The following is a 17,798-nucleotide window of genomic DNA, read 5'->3' on the forward strand; positions in this document are numbered from 1 at the left end:
GTCTCGACGGACACCCGGTGGGTCTCGCCGTCTCCGGGCTCACGGCGCTGATCGGGTCCAGTTCTCCTGGCCTTGCTCCGACTTGCATATGACATGACGAAATGAAGTCTTAGCTAGAAGAATAATAATTAATCATGAATCACTTTATTGGGCATAGTCTTTACATGGAGAGTTTTATGGTAAGTTCTATTGTTGAGATAGCCCTAATATTGAGGCTCGTGTGTGCATCATTCAAGAGTTCCGTGTCAGGGTCGTAAGCACTATGTCACGGCTGTAATTCCTCAAGCCTGATGGTCATCAAATGTCATTCATTGAATCTCGAAACAGCCTAAACTCCAACCCGTCCTTTCCGAATTGATGAAACCGTGTAATCATTCCAACAACACACCCCTACTAAAAGGGTTGTGTTGGATTCCCTAAGAAGCCTGGCCTCCAGGTCGCCGCTTCTCGATGTTAAGAACAATGTCAATGAAGCTGCGCTTGAGTGGACTCTTCTTCCTAGCAGCCAGCAATTGCGCAGTCTTGAGGATGTTCTTGATCTGCCGGCCATTGAGCTTCAGTTCAGACAACTCGACGATATCCTCATCAGAAACCTCGCTCTTGAGCGTCGCCCCCTGCAAGAAGTTGCGCCAGATCTGGCGACGCGATTCTGGAGTGAGATCAGGGTACTCTAGCGAAACATGAATGCGCGACTGGAACGCCAGGTCGATATTGTCGACGCGGTTGGTCGTCATGAAAAGAATACCCTCGTAGTACTCGAGCGTCCTCAGGAAAATGGAGACGACCTTGTTGCGCTCAAGGTCGTGCGTAGAGCGTGCCTCGAGGAAGACGTCGCACTCGTCCAGGAGCAGGATCGCGTTCCATCGCGCTACAAGCTCGAGGATACGCGAGAGGCCATGCTCCACCTCCCATGGCTGCGAGCCCAGATCACCCGAGCTGAGGGTATGCAACGGGACGCGGAGGTTCTCGGCGACAGCCTCTGCCGTCAGGGTCTTGCCGACACCAGGCGGACCCGAAAGAAGGCAGATGATGCCTTTACCCTTGCCGGAAATGACATCGTCAAAAGTAGACCCATCAAGTTGCGACTCGGAGAAGGCGAGAATCAGTTCCTTCTGATCCTCGGGTAGGACGAGCTTATCAAAGGCGTTTGTGTTCCAGGTGATTTCGGTGACTTGCTCAACGAAGAAGTCGAGCCACTTCTTCAGCTTGAGCGAGTAACCCCTCGTCCGCGACCGCGCCAGCATCTGGTGGTAGGGAGTCAGCTTGAGGTTGCCGTCCTTGCCCAGTCCATGCTGACGCTTCCATGCCGAAAGTGCTTCCATGTCCTTTGCGTTCCAGTCGTCAACGTAGCGGTTGCGGTAGGGGCTGAAGCGGTTGAATGAGTTGATATCAACGACGATGCGGCCTTCGACCTGGACGGGCACCTCGTTGCCCTCGCTGTCCCAGGTGATGGCAGTGCCTGAGTACTGCTTGTAGTTGTGACCAGCCAGCTCCTCAAAGATCTTGCCGCGCTGGATAAGGCTGGTGCGCAGCTTCTCCTTTTGGGCGTGGAATGCCCAAGGGTAGGCATTGAGGCCGGTGATCTTCTTGGTGCCGAGGAATTCGGAGATGTTGATGCGCTCACCGTAGCGGCCGAACTCCTTGCCGCCGTAGTCAACACAGTCGGCGCGCAGCTGGAGGAACTTTCCGCAGTTATTCTCCATATACTCGGTCTCCTCGAGCTCAAAGGCAGATAGAGGGCCCTTGTGAGCCGAGAGGATGATGGCACCGGGCTGGAAGATCATCCACAGATGCTCGAATGTGATAACGCCCTTTGCAACGTAATCCTCGAATGCCTTGATGGTGTTACCAATTTCGTACTGGAGGATGTCGTGCAGGATAGTGAGATGCTCCTTGGTGTGTGCATCCAGGTCCTTCTTGCCCATGTACTTGCGAAATTCCGTCCAGCGATGCACAAAGGGGCGGAAGGGAGCGTCGAACTCGAGGCGTTCTAGCTCGCAAGCGACGCCAGTGTAGCCATCCAGGATCACACCCAAGGCCTTCTTCAACCAAGGGCTCTGGATGACGATGGAGTCGGCCTCAAGCTTCTTCCGGCTATCGTTGCTCTTGATGTTGCGCACCACGACGGCGTACTGCTCAGTCTCCTCGTTCTCGGCGGCTTCCTGCACGTCTTCCGGGTACTTGTCTACCCATGTCCAGTTGCCGTCGCTGTCTTTGGCGGACTTGTAGATATTCTTGGTAGAGGCAATTGAGCCGAAGGGAGCCAGAGGCTTTTTGGGCTTCTCCTCCTCGTCCTCTTTCTTCTCCTCGCTATTGGTCTCTGCTGACGTCTCGTCTTCCTCAATGGTCTCACCGTTTGTGGTTTCGCCGTTTGACTCTTTGCCATTTGTAGTCGACGTGCCATTCGTCTTTTCTGAGGCTGGGGTCTTGGTCTCCTTGGCCGATTCGTCGACCATCTTAAGGCCGAGGGCCGCCGCTGCCGCTGCTGTTGTGCGTGCCATTGTGAATACTCTATTGTTAAGATACAACGGGAGAAAGAGATACTGATGAATTCAATTTTAATCACGACTTGAGGTTGGTCTTCCGCACATATTTATCTCCATTGCGACACCTTCAGAATGTTACGCGTGCAAAGTGTAAGAAGTCTTTCTTTTGCCATTTCGTCAAACCTGACAGCAAAGCACCAGGCACCACGGCATCGTGCTCTAGTGGCTGCCTCAACAGGGGTCGAATCGGTTGATGCCTTTGATGCGCATGGCATGTGGCAGTGACTCACCCCTGTTCACGGCCCATGGGCTGCCGACTGCGAAACGCAGACGTCTCTGTATGGAACAGAGAGCATGTTGCTGCCTACAATGGGCGGTCCGCCCTAGAAGCGTTGATCGAACGAAGAGGCCAATTTTTGCGGGAGATGTAAGCACTAGAGCGAGATGGGATCCCGCATTTGCAAGGCAGAAGAGCCGCCATGGCACAAAGTTTGTTGTCAGGATTCAGGCCGCCACAACTGGCCGTCTTGCTCATTCGCCGATCTGTGGCAAACAAAATGTCTTTGGTGAATAGACGGTTAACAGTGTTTCAATATGCAAAAAGGTTGAGCTTCTACCCAAAAGTCAGAACAACGGTGAGGTGATTCAGTCAACCTACAGAGGCCTCACGAAGGATTCTAGAACAGACCTAGACAACGCTAAAGTCGCGTCAACTCCTGCAGGCAGACGAGCACTGCCTACAGCCCCGATTCTTTCGAGCATTTCTGTTCGCTTCAAGCGAGACGGAGACGGGAAGCACCGATCGCTTGTTCAACCCCTGAAAGGGCTGAGCATCATAGCGTTACAGCGCCACATAAGCAAACAGAATAGCGGGGGAACGAGGCCACTGATAGGGCTAGGATTATTGATTGAGACACGTGTATCCGTAACGCGTCCAGTGTTTCCTGTAAGCCTTGCTTGTATCCTGTTCCAGCCACGGCTCTCACATGTGGTGAATAGTGCTGCTAACTTTGAGGCTCGCAACAAACAAGCTACGTTATTGCGCATTGTCTTCCAATGATACTATATTGAATTCAGTCTGCTTCAGCTGTCCCCGTGTATGTACAATTTTCAACTGAGAAAGAGAAACAAAGCCCAAACACAAGCTATAAGTACTGTAAGTATGTACAGAGAACTCAAAACGCTAACCGCTAGCACTTTACTGACCGATCCCAGGCTCCTCAGTTCCTCACGCAGAACCTCCTTGATTCTACTTCCAGCTAGTACTGACCGTGACCGCAGTAGAACAGCTTTGAGGCACAGTGTAGGATCGGTTCGGATCGCTCTCCCATGTCGCGGTCCCATCCGACGCCACATTGATGAACTTGTACTCGAAAGTCGTCCCGGCCGGCAGCGAGACAGTGTAGGTCCACAAGTTATTCGAGCTGGTGTACTGCGCCGCCGAAAGCGCCGGGGCCGATGCCACATTCCAGTTGCCGAGTGCAGCAATGGAACCCGCGACCTTGATTGTCTGGCCTGGAACCGTTTTCACAATTTCATTGAAAGTAACAGCCACAGTACTGGCGATCGCGCAAGTGCCGCTCGTAGCTGTCGCCGCGGCGCTGGTCGTGCGTGTCGAGGACGGCGAAGTGCTTCCCCCACCGCCAATGGCGATGTCGGCGCACGTGAGGTAGACCTGGCCGGTCTGGAACGAGTTCCAGCGCAGCGACAGCAGAGTGTGGTTGGAGACATAGTCGGGAATCTTGATCTTCTTGGTGACTGTGTAGCCGCCGGCGATAGAGGTGTAGCAAGACCCCAGCGCGTTATTGTCGACGCCCTGGCACCCGCGTCGGCTGCTCGCCTGGAACGCGTTGCAGGTGAACCAGTCGTTCCGCCAGCACGCCTGACCGGAGGTGCAATCTGGGCTGTAGTCGCAGCTCTGGCCTGAGACATCGGTGCACTTGAGGGTGCCGGCCTGGAAGCAGTTCTCGGCGGCCTGCTTCTCGTCGTCGGTGGGGAGGTATCCGGGTGTGATGAACTTGTCGACGATGGACTGGTCTTGGCAGATGCGGTAGCTGAACATGCCGCCGTGGTCGCCATTGTTGTCGACGCACCACTGGACATCGACGGTCTGGCCACGAGTGTAGGTCGCGACTACATTGCTGCCCCAGTTGCTTCCGGGCTGGTTATAGTCGACGCTGACGCGAGCATTGTAGCCGCAGGGACCGCTTCGTCCGACGGTGGCGGCCGTGAGGTCCGGCCAAGCCGAGACGGGCTCCCGGATAGTGCACTCGGGGCAGGAATCTATGCCGGCCTGCCGATGGTCCGTTAGCTCAATGCCGGAGCAGTCTTCGATACTACTTTTGGGTTCTTACCTCATGCCCGAGACGAGTGCGGCTAGACGGGATCGTCAGATATCCATGTCCATAAACAGAGGAGATGAAGGTGGCAACTGCCAAGGTCGTGGATGACTTCATGTTGAATGGCTTGCAGGCGTCCTGTGAGAGGTTTGACCGTTCAAGATATCAACTTACAGCTACTTCCAGAAGGGATGCTCTATGTCTCTCACAACATCAGTCTGAGAGGAGTCATCTTGGCTTTATATGCCAAATTTCACATTTGGTATCCCACATCGTCGCAGCTCATAGCATACTCACATGCTTCTATAATGCTACTAGACATCTCACGATCCAACTTGCCCTTGCTGCTCCCACCGGCACACATCACATCAAGCAACGCCGAAGTACCTCCAACCGAGACGGCCCTACCCGTAAACGTTTCCCCGGACCTAAACTCGACCTGGAAGTCCGGGGCATCTCCAAAATATTATGCAGGCGATGGCGGGGTAGCAAAGTTCTGTTAGTGTCGGCTGTCATATCTCCAACTGGCAACCACCGCGGGGTGAGTAGGCCTGCTGTGTGGCTAGCCACCCGAACGCCTACCTGCAATGGTTCACCTATGTAGACTTTGCATGCGCCCAACCCCACGGTCCCTGATGTAGCACATGCAGCACAAGAGAGTTCCTGGTCTTAGCATGGTCGATGACACCCTACGCCCACGTTCAAGGCGGAGTTGTGCGGAGTCTTGAGGAGTTGAGGTAGCATTCCGCCCTATACATCAGATGATGGGTCACGACGACCTCAAAATTGAATAGAAGGCCCGAAGCTGGAGGTCCTTCTCAGATCATGGCATGCACTCTGGTAAATTTCAAGCTCTATCGCTGTCACATATACTGCCGAAAAACGCCCGGCTCCTGCATACAGGTCATCGATCGCAGGCCAACTCATCTTACTATTGGTGGCTTAATCAGGTAATACTTCTATGCTTGTGAGGAGTCGTGTTCTGCAAACATGTTTCCTGTCTGTTCCTGAATGATCAATCAGGTTCCTGTGAGTGTCGTAATTCTTGCATCGCATAGCTTTGCATAGCTTTGGACGTTCTGGAAATAGGGCCATGCTGGTTCTGCTTCACCACATACGATTTGAAAGCACATGCACTTCAATAACACCGGAGTTTCAACTACGTTAGTTTATTTCGACCGTCAATAGCACACATAATTCGGACTGATAGCGTCGCTATCATACATATAGTGATGGGAGTAGCTATCAACATCTCATATGACGGCTAACATCGGTTAGGTAGTTTTGAATAATTGCAATATCCCCTGGGCCCAGTATGAAATTACTTGCTCGCTGGACACTTGGGCCTGGTTTACGGACGTAAGTGGCATCATGAGCGAAATTGTTAGTGTTCAATTCTTCTGAAGGAGATCAAGTCATTAAATGTATTGAGCCTCCTCAAGCAATTCGATTTATTTTGTTGTTCCGGTTCTAATCATAGTTCCTATTACGCTCATGTGTAACTTTATTATTCCACAACTCCTGCTCGTATCTGTCTAGTACGAAGCATAGGTCAAGCCCTCCATTTCAGGTCATCTACCCCGCCTATACCTCTAGCTTTTATAACGGACCGACTTCATGGTGGTGGTGTTGACGCATGAGATGCCATTGAGAAGTTGGTGTTGTGGCGGACCGATAGTCAATGTAGACAATAATGTATGTTGACAACTATGCTTCATCTGCTTGAAGCCACTGACGGGTCTTTTAATTCCGATGGTATTCGTCCAGAGCCTCGTGATGAACGCTTTCGGGACTATTTAGGCATCCCGGAATTGCGTCTAGACTCTCAACAGGAAGGCACCGGCATCTCTAGCAATACCACTGAGCGGTCTAACTACTCTCGACGTATCTTACCTTTACTAATATCCGGATGTACTTTTGTAAAGATTATGTCGGGTTACAAGGACCTCTTCCGTCGCTGTGCCTGTCTCAAGCTCTTCGTGCCGTTTGTGGACTTCGGCACTTGTCAATGCTGCCTGCATGATGCACTGGTAGTCACCATGGGCTGCCAAGCTCGTCAAAAGGATCACTGCCGGTGCTGTTCTTTCTTTGCGAGGCGCATAAATGCTCCTGTAGTATTTGCCATTTTTTGCCACGTGCCAGGATGCGTTCAAGAGCCACATCGATCCAAGCTTGCATCCCTTCTTGGGAGGCGTGTCTTGTGTTCAGCAAGGCCCCGAAGCCTGATACTTGTTTTCCTCTACACCTCAACCTCATGGAAAACGTCGCCCTATCCCCTAGGTTTCAAACATTATCATTAGATGAAGTCGAAGTTATCACTATGGCCCTTTTCGACTGCAAATTGTTCAAATCTCACCCCTAGAATCTAGTACTTTGAGTATCTTACAAACAATAGATGAGAAAGTACCCACCCACCTCTAGCAAAGCCGCGGGTAAAAGCCGCGAATACTCCATGTTGTATGAAACGCTACGTCATGCGATGCATCAATTTGCGCTTTAATATAGATCACTTGGCGACGGCGTCTCTCATCGCGAAAGTCCCAATCTTCATAACAAACCTAATTACGGGAAGGGAGAATCATCAATCTAGTTGGCTTTCAGCACAGACACGTATGCGGTATCTACATATTGACTGTTCTGCCGAGGAGCGAGACCGCGGCTTGAACGCAGCTTAGACTTTCTTTGGGACTATGCGACATCCGTGTTCGGGGCGAGATCACTGGCTGGCTGGTGTGTTTGCTCACTGCTTACATTTCGCCGCGGCTTCCCTGCTTTGAATGATGCTGATGGGAGCGAGATCCCAGAATCCCGCTGCCCGTATTTTGAGTTCACCTACTTCCACTGACCCGCAGTATCGAATAATAGCGATTACTGGGGACACAGCTGTAAGGTTTCCGAGATCTATCTCATCGTGCCAAGTTGTCAACCGAGCGTTTTCGCTCCCATCATCCCAAAATGGGCATTATGGTGATCCGAACTGCCCTGTACGGGCATGTTTGATATTCTCGAACCTAATTGATACATCCTAACCTGAAGTTTTCAAAATGAAGCATTCAGTAGAAGTGTATCACATCAAATTCTGCAGCAAGTACATGTCTGCTGTTTTCTGGCATGGGCGGCAGGTCGGGAACTCATTGTGATTGGAAGCTATTCTAACAAGGACAAATACTCTCCCAGCCCGATGATGTGTAGAGTTTCTGTTGGTGCGTTTCCGTAATCCATGAAGCCTCCATGGCAACAAAAGGTCCAGCATTGCCCCTTATCAAGTTAATCTGAATGTCACTCTCGAAATGGCCGGTGTCCCAGTAGCCCGCTGTCTAACGCCTTTAGCACCTGTGCATCTGAACTTCTAAAGCCGTTAGAAGAGTGCCCGACCGTTGGGCCGCCATACTTTCAACTAGTGGAATTTTGAGACAAGCCACTGGAATACGAGCTCTGGCGATCGTTCGTAGCCTCCAAGTCACTTTCCTATCGCCAAAGAGCTTGCTCTCTGGTATCATCTCTGGAGCGCGATGTCGCTGAGCGATTCATGTCATTGCCGCCTTAGCCGGTATATACTTATCCGCGCTCCTGGCAATCTTCCGTCAGCATGAGGCGCCCGGAGCTGATATAGAAATTGCCTTCAAATTGCAGTGCTAGGTGGTTAATTAACCTAGTCCAGCGCACGTACTTAAGGCCGTCGATGTTAATGGTGGAACCGGCGCCGGTCCGGCAAATGTCAATTGATTCCTGGTTCTCGGGTCAGTCCTGATCGAAAAGCAAAAACAACTAGGTTCGAGTCATTGTCTCCTGGTAAAATGGGTCTTCGGCCGCGGTTTATCAGGGACCCATCCACGCGCGGCACGCCCACATTACGACTGGGAGTTCAAACAAGCACGGACAAGGCGATCGACAATCTGCTCGCGAGGAAAAGCCTCAGGGATGTATCAAAAGATTTGCGCAGGCTTTTTCTGCCAGTCTTTGGGGGCAATCGAGGGCAGCCGTGGAGCCCATGATGCCCATGCAAAATTGTCTCTGGGGTTCGCTTACGACAGAGCAGGGGTGTTTTCTCGGGATGCTGCCAGGTCCGGTTCTGCGCATACATCTGACGCCTCACATCTGGTCGGGATTTCGGGGACTTAGGAATCGGCCGTGATTGTGAATATGTGGTGAACGATGGATTCTGGTTGGAATCTGCATAGCAATGGTGTTTTGACAAATTTTCTATGTCTATCGATTACACTATGTTACTTCTATCATCTAGATCGTTTCTTCATACCATGTTATTGACCCTGTGCCGTCTATCATGGCCCGTAGTGTCTGGAATCGAGTGATTGTCACCCGTATCGTCGGGTCCGCTGTGTTGAATAACGTCCATCTCAAGGCTGTCATCCTTGCCGACGATGTTCTCGGCCGAGCTGGCATAATTCTTTCGTGGCCCGGAACTGATTGTCTCGACGTTTGTTCCTCTGGTACCTTTCGTCCCCCTGCTGTTCTGCTTGTCTGGATTGGAGAGCCCAAGTGTAGATTTCGCCGCATGCCACGATCCCATGATGGCCGCGTCAAGCACCGGTAGTGAGGCCGTCACGATGCCCATGGATATGTCGAGCACCGTCCATCTCAAGATGATGGTGTAGTCCCAAAAAATGTCAGTTGACGTGAATGGCTGCAGCTGTTGCAACAGACCGCCAGTGACGGTCAGCCCTCCCGCAGCCCAGATGATGAAGAGTCTAATCTTCTTCCCTCTATCAATACGAATGCTCCACAAGATGATGATTGGTGTTGCGAGGAGGAGGACACTCTGCACCACGTGGATGATGCTGAGGACCTTCGCACTGAGGAACTGGTTTCCACACGTCGCTGGCTCTGCTAAGGCTCCTGCAAACTCTCTGTCCCAAACAGCTCGTGGCGGATTGCAAAGGAAGATGCTCCAGAACAAGGCAGCAATGACATACGCAACAACCGTGACGAGGAAAATATCCGCAAGAATTCTCCACGTCCTGTACGCCGTGTCGACGAGCCGTCTGATGAAGAGAGTGATGGATATCTTGATGATGCCGACCGTGGGGTAGTATAGAAGTCGGCAGATAGTAAGGTAGTAGGAGTAGAACTGGTAGTCGTCGTACGTGTTCTCCCAGGTGTGTGTGCCGCCTCCTGCGTCGACGACGACGAGGATCTGCAGTATCGGATATACCACTGCGAGAGTTGCCGCCGCTATGATAACCCAGTCGTCCCATCCGAACTTGGTTTGTGCTCCCCGTCCGCGAACCCAAAGTCTTCCTGCTGTTGGTACGATGATGGCGAGTAGGACAATAATCATTCCTGCGATGATGGCGCCCTGCTTAGACTCGTGGACGGCGTTCGCGGGCTCCTTTGCGGCGAAGAGGTAACCCAAACTAGGGTCGAGTGTCGTAACGCCATACTGTCGGTAGATACCCCTGATGATGTTGTAGTCCCTCGTGTTGTTTGGCGGTTTTCCGATCTTCGCTGAGGTCGTTGCGTTCGACATGGCGAAGGGTAGGGGGTTCGGACTGGAGGTCGGGGGCAGGTCGGACTCGTGGTAACGGATCACCCGTATGGGGAGGGGGGAGGCCGGGCCGCTTTATGGTATGGATTCGATCAGATGGAAGGTAGCAACATGGCGGAGAATCTGATGTATCATGGTGCGCAGTCTAGGTTGGTTTCATATCGTGGTTATCAAGATCAGGTTCCTTGATGAGTGATGGCCTAGCTAGCGTTAACCCCATATGGTGTGGATTAAGTCCCGGGAACGTGGGATGGGCTGAAAGGTCGAAGACTCATAGACTCGCAGTCTATCCGTAGTACCTAGTATCATTACAAAAATTGCGCGACAACAGTGAACAGAGGGAAACAGTATTGGGAAAGACGAGCCGCTGTTTTGGCTCGTGTTCCACCTAGGCCCGCGGTGGCCATCCAGCTCATAAATTAAGCGCAAGGTCAAGGTTGTCTTAGAGCGTGCAGCTGAAGTGGAGGGTGAGGCGATCTCGAGTCATGGCCCCTCCTTCACCCTATGCCGTCGGCAGCCTACCTTGCGACGCGAACGCCGGAAGGCCTGCGAGTTCGCGGCACAGGTCCAATGGTGAGCCCTGGGCGTCAAAGATCGGACAAGCCCAAAGCTGCAGTCAGAAAGTCTGAAAAGAGGTTCCTCAGCGTTCCGGGATTTCCCCCTTCTTTAGCACGTCACGCCTCTGCCTTGTGCAGATGGACTGGCAAGGGGTGACTTGCGGGCAGAGGCTTGGCTTGCGATCGGTTGGGAAACTGGTCCGTCGAGGGGAACATTCTCTCTCCACGGTGTTGGACCCAGTCTTGCCCAGTTCCCCGAGATTGCGTTCAAAAGTTCGTTGCTCCAATATTTGCAATTTGGAGAGTCCTGTTTGGCTTGATCCGAACCAACACAGAAACGAATCAAGCTCCGGTCGTTTAGCGTATATTAACAGTAGTTCTCGTTCGCAAGCCCTGCTTTAGAACCCGTTCTCGCCTTTTCTTTACTCGTCTGATGATGATGCGCGTTTGACCTGTTTGTGTGTTCCAGCCAGATAAATCTGTGCGCATCTAGCGCGCTCCTCTTCTCTGTTGTCTGGCGTGTGTCAAACTGCTTCAACGTCCCGCCAGCCACAGGAATCATGGTCCGATTTGCGGGTTTCTCCGCCCTCGCGCTGGCCGCATCAACGGTCACGGCCACCTCAAGTGCCGACAGGAGCTGCATCGGCGTCAACGCCGTCAGCTCCACGTGCAGACCTTCAGAGACGTTGCACAGTCGAGAATTCTTCTACGTCGGGGGCCAAAGCGCACCAGACCCCACGGGCAACATCACCATCGGCCAGCTCTACGTCGAGAAGCTTACCCCCATCCTCACGCTACGCTCGACCCCCTTGGTCTTCATCCACGGTGGCGGCATTCCGGGAACCACATGGCTCAATACCCCTGACAATCGTCCCGGGTGGGCGACCTACTTCCTGAAGCAAGGCTACCAGGTTTACCTCGTCGATGCTAACAGCATCGGCCGATCCACGGCCAACAACGCCGCCAACTTCACCATGGCCGTAGGCATGTCGGCCGAGTTTGTCGAGATGGGCTTCACCGGCGTCAAGAACTACAACACCTACCCCCAGTCTCAGCTTCACACCCAGTGGCCCGGCACGGGTATGCGCGGCGATCCCTTCTTTGACCAGTTCCAGCAGAGCTTCATCCCATACACAACCAGCCAGGTCTCCCAAGAGCTAGCCATGCGTACCGCTGGGTGTGAGCTTCTTTCCCTCATTGGCGCACAGTCTTACCTCATCTCCCACTCCCTGGGCTCCAAGTTTGCTATCGGCATCTCCAATGATTGTCCCCAGCATCTCGCCGGAAACATCAATGTTGAGCCCTCCACGATCCCCTTTCGCGCGTACGGCTATGGTCTGACCAGTACTGCGGCTAATCCATGGGGTCTGACGAACACCCCTGTCGACTACGAGCCGGCAGTATCCAGCGCCGCGGAACTCAACGCCACTGTCGAATCTGTGGGTGAGCCGTCGTTAGCTCATCGTAACTGCTACCTTCAAAAGGAACCTGTCCGAAAACTTCCCAAGATCGCCAGCGTACCGTACCTCGCTTTGACGGGAGAGGCCAGTGTCCACATTACTTACGATCACTGTATCATCGATTATCTGAAGCAGGTGGGTGGCCAGCCGGAGTGGATCAAGCTTAGTGAAATTGGGATCAAGGGCAATGGCCACTTCATGCACCTTGAAAAGAACAATCTCGACATCGCTCCTTTGGTCCACAAATGGATCAAGAAGCAGCAGCAATGGTGGTGGTGGTGATGACTGCGCAATGCTGTGCAGCGGCTGGACTGAAGAGGATGTGTTACCTATGTAAATAGCATAAGCATACCTGTACATACACGCAGTAATCGTAATCCGATACCCTTAACTTGCAAAGGCCGCTAGACTGGACTCCCAGACATTCAACTCGCCACACCACAAACATATCGGATTCTAGTTAGAGCGGTCTCTGCCTGCCGGGCCAAGATTGACCGCGCATATAAGCGCAGAGTCAGATCATCTTCATTATTTATGCTGCCGCACGGCATATTGTGGATGTCTCAATATAAAGCTGTAAACTCTGCTAAGACGGCCCGCGGCTTCCCTACTATTTTTAGGTTCAAGACAAGGAAGTTTAACCACTGAAGTCTTTCCCCGGGAATAGCGAAGTTCCCGCTTTGGAACAACTCGATCCAACTTCCTCGGCAGTTTGAGGACAGCAGGCCAACAGCTGTTTCATCGACAGCTACCATTTGCTGGCCTTGCGGCATCGAGTGTTTTGGCCCCCAGGAATGCTTCTCATGCCTAACTTCAGTTTTACAACAGCAATAAGAAGCACCTGTCTCGAATGGCATTACAATGTGAGCTGGTGATCTGATGGGCTGATGCTGGCGGTACAGGTACACAACAGTGGGAAACGCGTGTGTCAATACACCCGTGCCTAAGACAGGAAACAGTATTGAGGATTAAATTCGGTTGGCAACAATTGCTATCGAGTAGGGTGCGATTTCGTTGGCCACATAATCTCCTTATGGGTAGTAATCTTCCGGAACATCGATAACACCGCTCATCCAGGTAGACCAGTCCTCAGGCTTGGTCTCATCCGCACCATACTTCAAGTGAGATATCAGTAGTCTGTATCCGCCCTTCAACATAGGTATTGGGACAGAAGCTGTCTCGACGTCCCACAACCTTGGAACAGGCCAGGAGTCAAACAAGCTAGTCACAAGCGCATTGTTGTAGTTAACGTACAGGTTGCCCAATAACTCGGCGCCGGCGACTGTGCCGTTGACAGGCTGCGCTGTCTTGGTGTAGTTCAGAGGTCTATTCTGATTGAATCCATACCACGTGGGCTCGAAGTCTGTGTCTGCCCGAACGACGTCCAGCCTCTCGATCCGCACAGGCTGCATTCCGGCATAGTAAAGGGTCAGCTCGGCGGGATCAATCTTGATGTAGTCCTGAATACCGAAGCCGTCAGACGTGACAAGCTGTGGAGCTCCAAACACGGGATACTCGGTAACGGGTATGAGAACGTTAGACGGCACAGGATCGGTTCCCAAGCTTGGAGCAGCTGTGTAGTTATACCCGGCCCCTTGGTACGGAATAGAAAGCTTTTCATTATGGTCAGAGGAGATGGAGATGAAGCCTGAGTAGAAAGGGATCATGAAAGCTCGGAGGTTTTGCGGCGGGACGATCTCCACGGAAATAGTCTTGCTTTCACCAGGACCTAGAGTGACTATTGAACCTTCTGGGAAGTTGATAGTTGCTGCGAAAGGGAGAGAGGCTAGTCGTTGATAGACATTGCTGAAGAATCCGACCTGTTCGGAGACGTCCGGATTAGGGTAGCGAGCCATGCCAGGAGCTGGGGTGTGACCTAGGGTATACTTTGTGGCTTTGTCTGACGGGTTTGCAGTATTGATAGAGTAGCTGGACCGGGCGACGATCTCATTGGGACCGAGATCAAACTGGCCAGGCGAGATGAATGAAGGATAGAAGATCGCGTTGTAGGCGTCGACCAAGCCGGCTCCCTGATGAACAGGAGGCGAAACATCGTTACGGGTGGCGCGAGTTGTCGGCTTTGAGGTTGACTGGAGACGGTTGAGTATCTCGGTCACTGATTGTTCCGGAAATCGCGACTTCACGAGTGCGAGAACACCAGAAAGGTACGGCGTAGCCATTGAGGTGCCGCTAGCCAGCGCCCATCCTGATGCAGCAAGGGGCCAGGTCGACAGAATTTGACCGCCAGGGGCACTGATCTGAGGCTTGAGGCTGAAATCCCACACAGGTCCTGGAGATAAAGGTTAGAATATCCCATTTTCCACTATCTTCCGACTTGGGAGCCTACCTGGACTACTAAAGTTGTTCATCTGGCCGCCCCACGCTTGTCGTGTGAGTTGGGGAACAGCAGTTTGAAACGTTACAGAGTATCCCTCTTTCAGAGATCCAACCTGAATCTTGTTGTTTGTCGTTATACCGAAGCTACGCGCAGCATTTGGCAAGCTTGCACTGAATCCCTCCAAAAATGGATTGTCAAGAACGTCCTTATCAGGATATGTCAGGATGTTGTTGAAGCCTGCGGTAGCTGCAACATCCTGAATCAAGGAAAGACCGCAAAGTCCACGTCGAACCACGATCACGTAGTTCTCCTTCGAACCAGTGACTTTGCTTGCAATGGCATCATAGTCCGCCGCCCGGCATCCGAAGTTGCCCTGGACGCCCCCATCGCCGACGTGCACCGCCATTAGCGTGCGGTTCAGGGGAAAGGGGTAAAGACTTCCATAACGAATGTGTTCGCCATTTGAATCAATCAGCTCAAACGTCTGGAAAAGAGTGTTTTCGATAGAGCCGACTGCAATGGCAGCAGGGCTGTTGGCAGGCGCGTTGACTGCAAAGGGGAGGTTGGCCCCGTCATTGCCCGCAGCAGCCACGACAGCAATGCCACTGTCCGTTAACTTCTGGATCAGGACGTGGTAAGGATCGTTTGGCGAGTTGCCGACTGAGGAAAAACCGCCGATAGACATGCTGATGATCTGGGCTCCATCGCTGGCGGCGCGCATCATTGCGGCCACGAGTACGTCGCTGCCAACGCCGCCGGAGCAGCCGAAGACGCGGTACATACCTAATGTTGCTTCAGGTGCGACGCCCACCATGCCTTTGAAGGTATCGTTGGAAGATGAATCCATGGTGATGATTCCTAATGCCGTCAGATCGGCCCTAACATCAAAAGTTAAACTGACAACTTACCTGAGACGTGACTGCCATGTCCACCCCCAACACACGCAGCCAGAGGATCTGCATCTTCAACTGGGGTACCGTATCCGTCGTACCCATCACCAACGAGATCATATCCGAACGAGATCTTGCATCCAGGTCCGAAACAGCCGCCGAGGGCAGGATGATAGTAGTCGACACCAGAGTCCAAGACGGCGATCTTAACTCCTTTTCCTTTGATGCCAGCAGCGTGCACACGGTCAACTCCAGTCATTGTGTGAGGGACGTTGTAGTCCAAGTTATTCTCGGGAATCTGCTGTCTCTTTGCTAGCTTACGAGAAGTATGGACCGAAGAGGATGACTCCGAGCGACTTTCATAATCGATAGCAAGAAGGGGCCGTGGGATGAACTGGACTGGGGAGACGTTGACAACTTCAGGTAGAGACTTCAACACAGCGAGAGACTCATTGTTGTGAATGTTTATCGAGATGCCATAGAAAAGTTCATGATTGGTGTATTCGTATCGCACATCGAAGGAGGTCAAGGACGAGAGCGCACGCTTGAATGACACGTGGGTGTGTTCGTCCGAACGGCGGCCGAGACTTATTGGATCGCGAAGCTCAACCACAAATGCATTCGGAATGAGCTCCGGTTTGGTTCTGAGATTGCCCTCAAAGGCAGCAGCTTGGCTCAAAAAGAGCGCCAAGCTGGCAAGAACGAAGGGACGGTGCATTCTGGAAGAAGAAATACACCAACAGCGAAGAAGCGAGTGATGTTCAGCGAGCGTGCTGGGAACAAGATCTCATGACGGTAGGCTACCTGAAATCCGACGACAGGCTTATATGTACATGCGATTACCTGATATAAAGTTGATCCTCCTTAATACCGCGGATTCCGCGGCGTGGTAAGAGAACATTTGAGCCAATGCAGGGCAACGTCGCATTGCATCTTGAGGTTGTTCGTGATGTTATCAGACCCTGGTATGTTTTCGTATTCCCGCTAAGGCACGGCAATTGCGGAATATGCTTGACACAATAGGCAGCTCAGTTCACCGTACGTTCACTAGGTATCTACGAATTGGCTCACTTCCAGATCATCACGGTGTCACAGTCCGGTACCACAATCTTCAATACCCAGGTGAAGAGAAGTAAGATCTCGTATACGCGGAAGACCCTGAACTTGCGCGACCAGACCTGCCTGGTACAACAATCTGTTATCGCGTGATCTATGCAAGTGGCTGACATTCTAATCAAATATTCACAATCTTCAAACGCCAAGGTGAAGGCAAGTTAGGAGTTGTCACATCACAAGAGCACCACAACCCCGCGCGAGCCGATAGATCTACGCATCATCTTACGAAGATTTTAGTAGCAGTGGCTTTCATTGCTGAGCAGCTCAAGCATTTGAGCATGAAAATGCACGATTAACCATCCCGAATTTCTGAATGATGTACGCGGGTGCTAATCATCGTGGAAAATGTGGTGGCTAGCCGCTTGTGGGAAATTATATAGCCAAAATGTCCTGTAACGGGATTGCCAATGTGTGTCTTGATGAGAACTGACTTTAGGCGACTCCTTCTCCGTTAAGATAGTCATAAGGGGCTAGAATTAGTAAGTTTGGCGTAAGTACTAGTGTGAAGAACCCTAGACTTTGGTTTTCGCACTTCAATGCCCAATGCGAAGAACCACTTAGAAAAGTCCTTGTAAGTCTTTCGTCGAGTAAACCTCTATCATAAACTAGATCCAATGTCGCAACAAAGTCACATGTCAACTTATGAGTGGAGGTGAATAGCTCATGCTACAGTATCAATGCCTTCAGAACAATATCAAAGTCTTTTTACCCCTAAAGTAGAAACAAAACGTAGGACGGGCCTAGCCGGCTAGTGATAGTAGAGACGGGATAGAAGTTGGTGGTTTACTTTGTCGAGCATATATGGATCGCCCGAAGTTTCCAGCCAAAAAGATCAAGTTTTACACTATTGTAAATGCCTGATACCTTTTCGAACTCCCTATGGCTCACACAATTGACACCTTTTAATTGAATTTGACACTACTAAGCTCGTTGGCTCTGCTTCCCCAGAGTAAACCAAGTTGAGTGTACATAAACAACACTCATTCGCAGATCCATCGACACACTCTCCTTCTTGTAAGGTAGCAAAGGGGTGACAAGTACTAGGAAGACCATCCGTCATCGCTCGAAAACTTGTAAGAATAAGTACGATGAAAAACAATCTTCAT

General features: G+C 51.7%; 5 protein-coding genes across 5 annotated transcripts; 1 reads left to right on the forward strand and 4 right to left on the reverse strand.

The window, feature by feature from the left end:
• Positions 1-416: 416 nt before the first annotated feature.
• Positions 417-2,501, reverse strand: CCOS01_03427 (ATPase; the record flags this gene model as incomplete). Its single annotated transcript, XM_060451613.1, has 1 exon — positions 417-2,501. One exon carries the CDS (start codon positions 2,499-2,501, stop codon positions 417-419), a length of 2,085 nt encoding a protein of 694 aa, XP_060317878.1.
• A 1,234-nt stretch (positions 2,502-3,735) lies between these two features.
• On the reverse strand, positions 3,736-4,942 carry CCOS01_03428 (starch binding domain-containing protein; the record flags this gene model as incomplete). Its single annotated transcript, XM_060451614.1, has 2 exons — positions 3,736-4,779; positions 4,841-4,942. The coding sequence occupies 2 exons, from the start codon at positions 4,940-4,942 to the stop codon at positions 3,736-3,738; spliced, it is 1,146 nt and encodes a 381-aa protein (XP_060317879.1).
• A 4,135-nt stretch (positions 4,943-9,077) lies between these two features.
• Positions 9,078-10,313, reverse strand: CCOS01_03429 (uncharacterized protein; the record flags this gene model as incomplete). The annotated part of the gene is made up of 1 exon (XM_060451615.1): positions 9,078-10,313. The coding sequence occupies one exon, from the start codon at positions 10,311-10,313 to the stop codon at positions 9,078-9,080; it is 1,236 nt and encodes a 411-aa protein (XP_060317880.1).
• Positions 10,314-11,448: 1,135 nt separating this feature from the next.
• On the forward strand, positions 11,449-12,630 carry CCOS01_03430 (uncharacterized protein; the record flags this gene model as incomplete). Its single annotated transcript, XM_060451616.1, has 1 exon — positions 11,449-12,630. One exon carries the CDS (start codon positions 11,449-11,451, stop codon positions 12,628-12,630), a length of 1,182 nt encoding a protein of 393 aa, XP_060317881.1.
• Positions 12,631-13,379: 749 nt separating this feature from the next.
• Positions 13,380-16,294, reverse strand: CCOS01_03431 (peptidase; the record flags this gene model as incomplete). Its single annotated transcript, XM_060451617.1, has 3 exons — positions 13,380-14,638; positions 14,696-15,544; positions 15,595-16,294. The coding sequence occupies 3 exons, from the start codon at positions 16,292-16,294 to the stop codon at positions 13,380-13,382; spliced, it is 2,808 nt and encodes a 935-aa protein (XP_060317882.1).
• Positions 16,295-17,798: the final 1,504 nt, after the last annotated feature.

Source organism: Colletotrichum costaricense (assembly GCF_030867565.1).
Source record: "Colletotrichum costaricense strain IMI 309622 chromosome Unknown Scaffold_3.1, whole genome shotgun sequence".
NCBI lineage: Eukaryota > Fungi > Ascomycota > Sordariomycetes > Glomerellales > Glomerellaceae > Colletotrichum > Colletotrichum costaricense.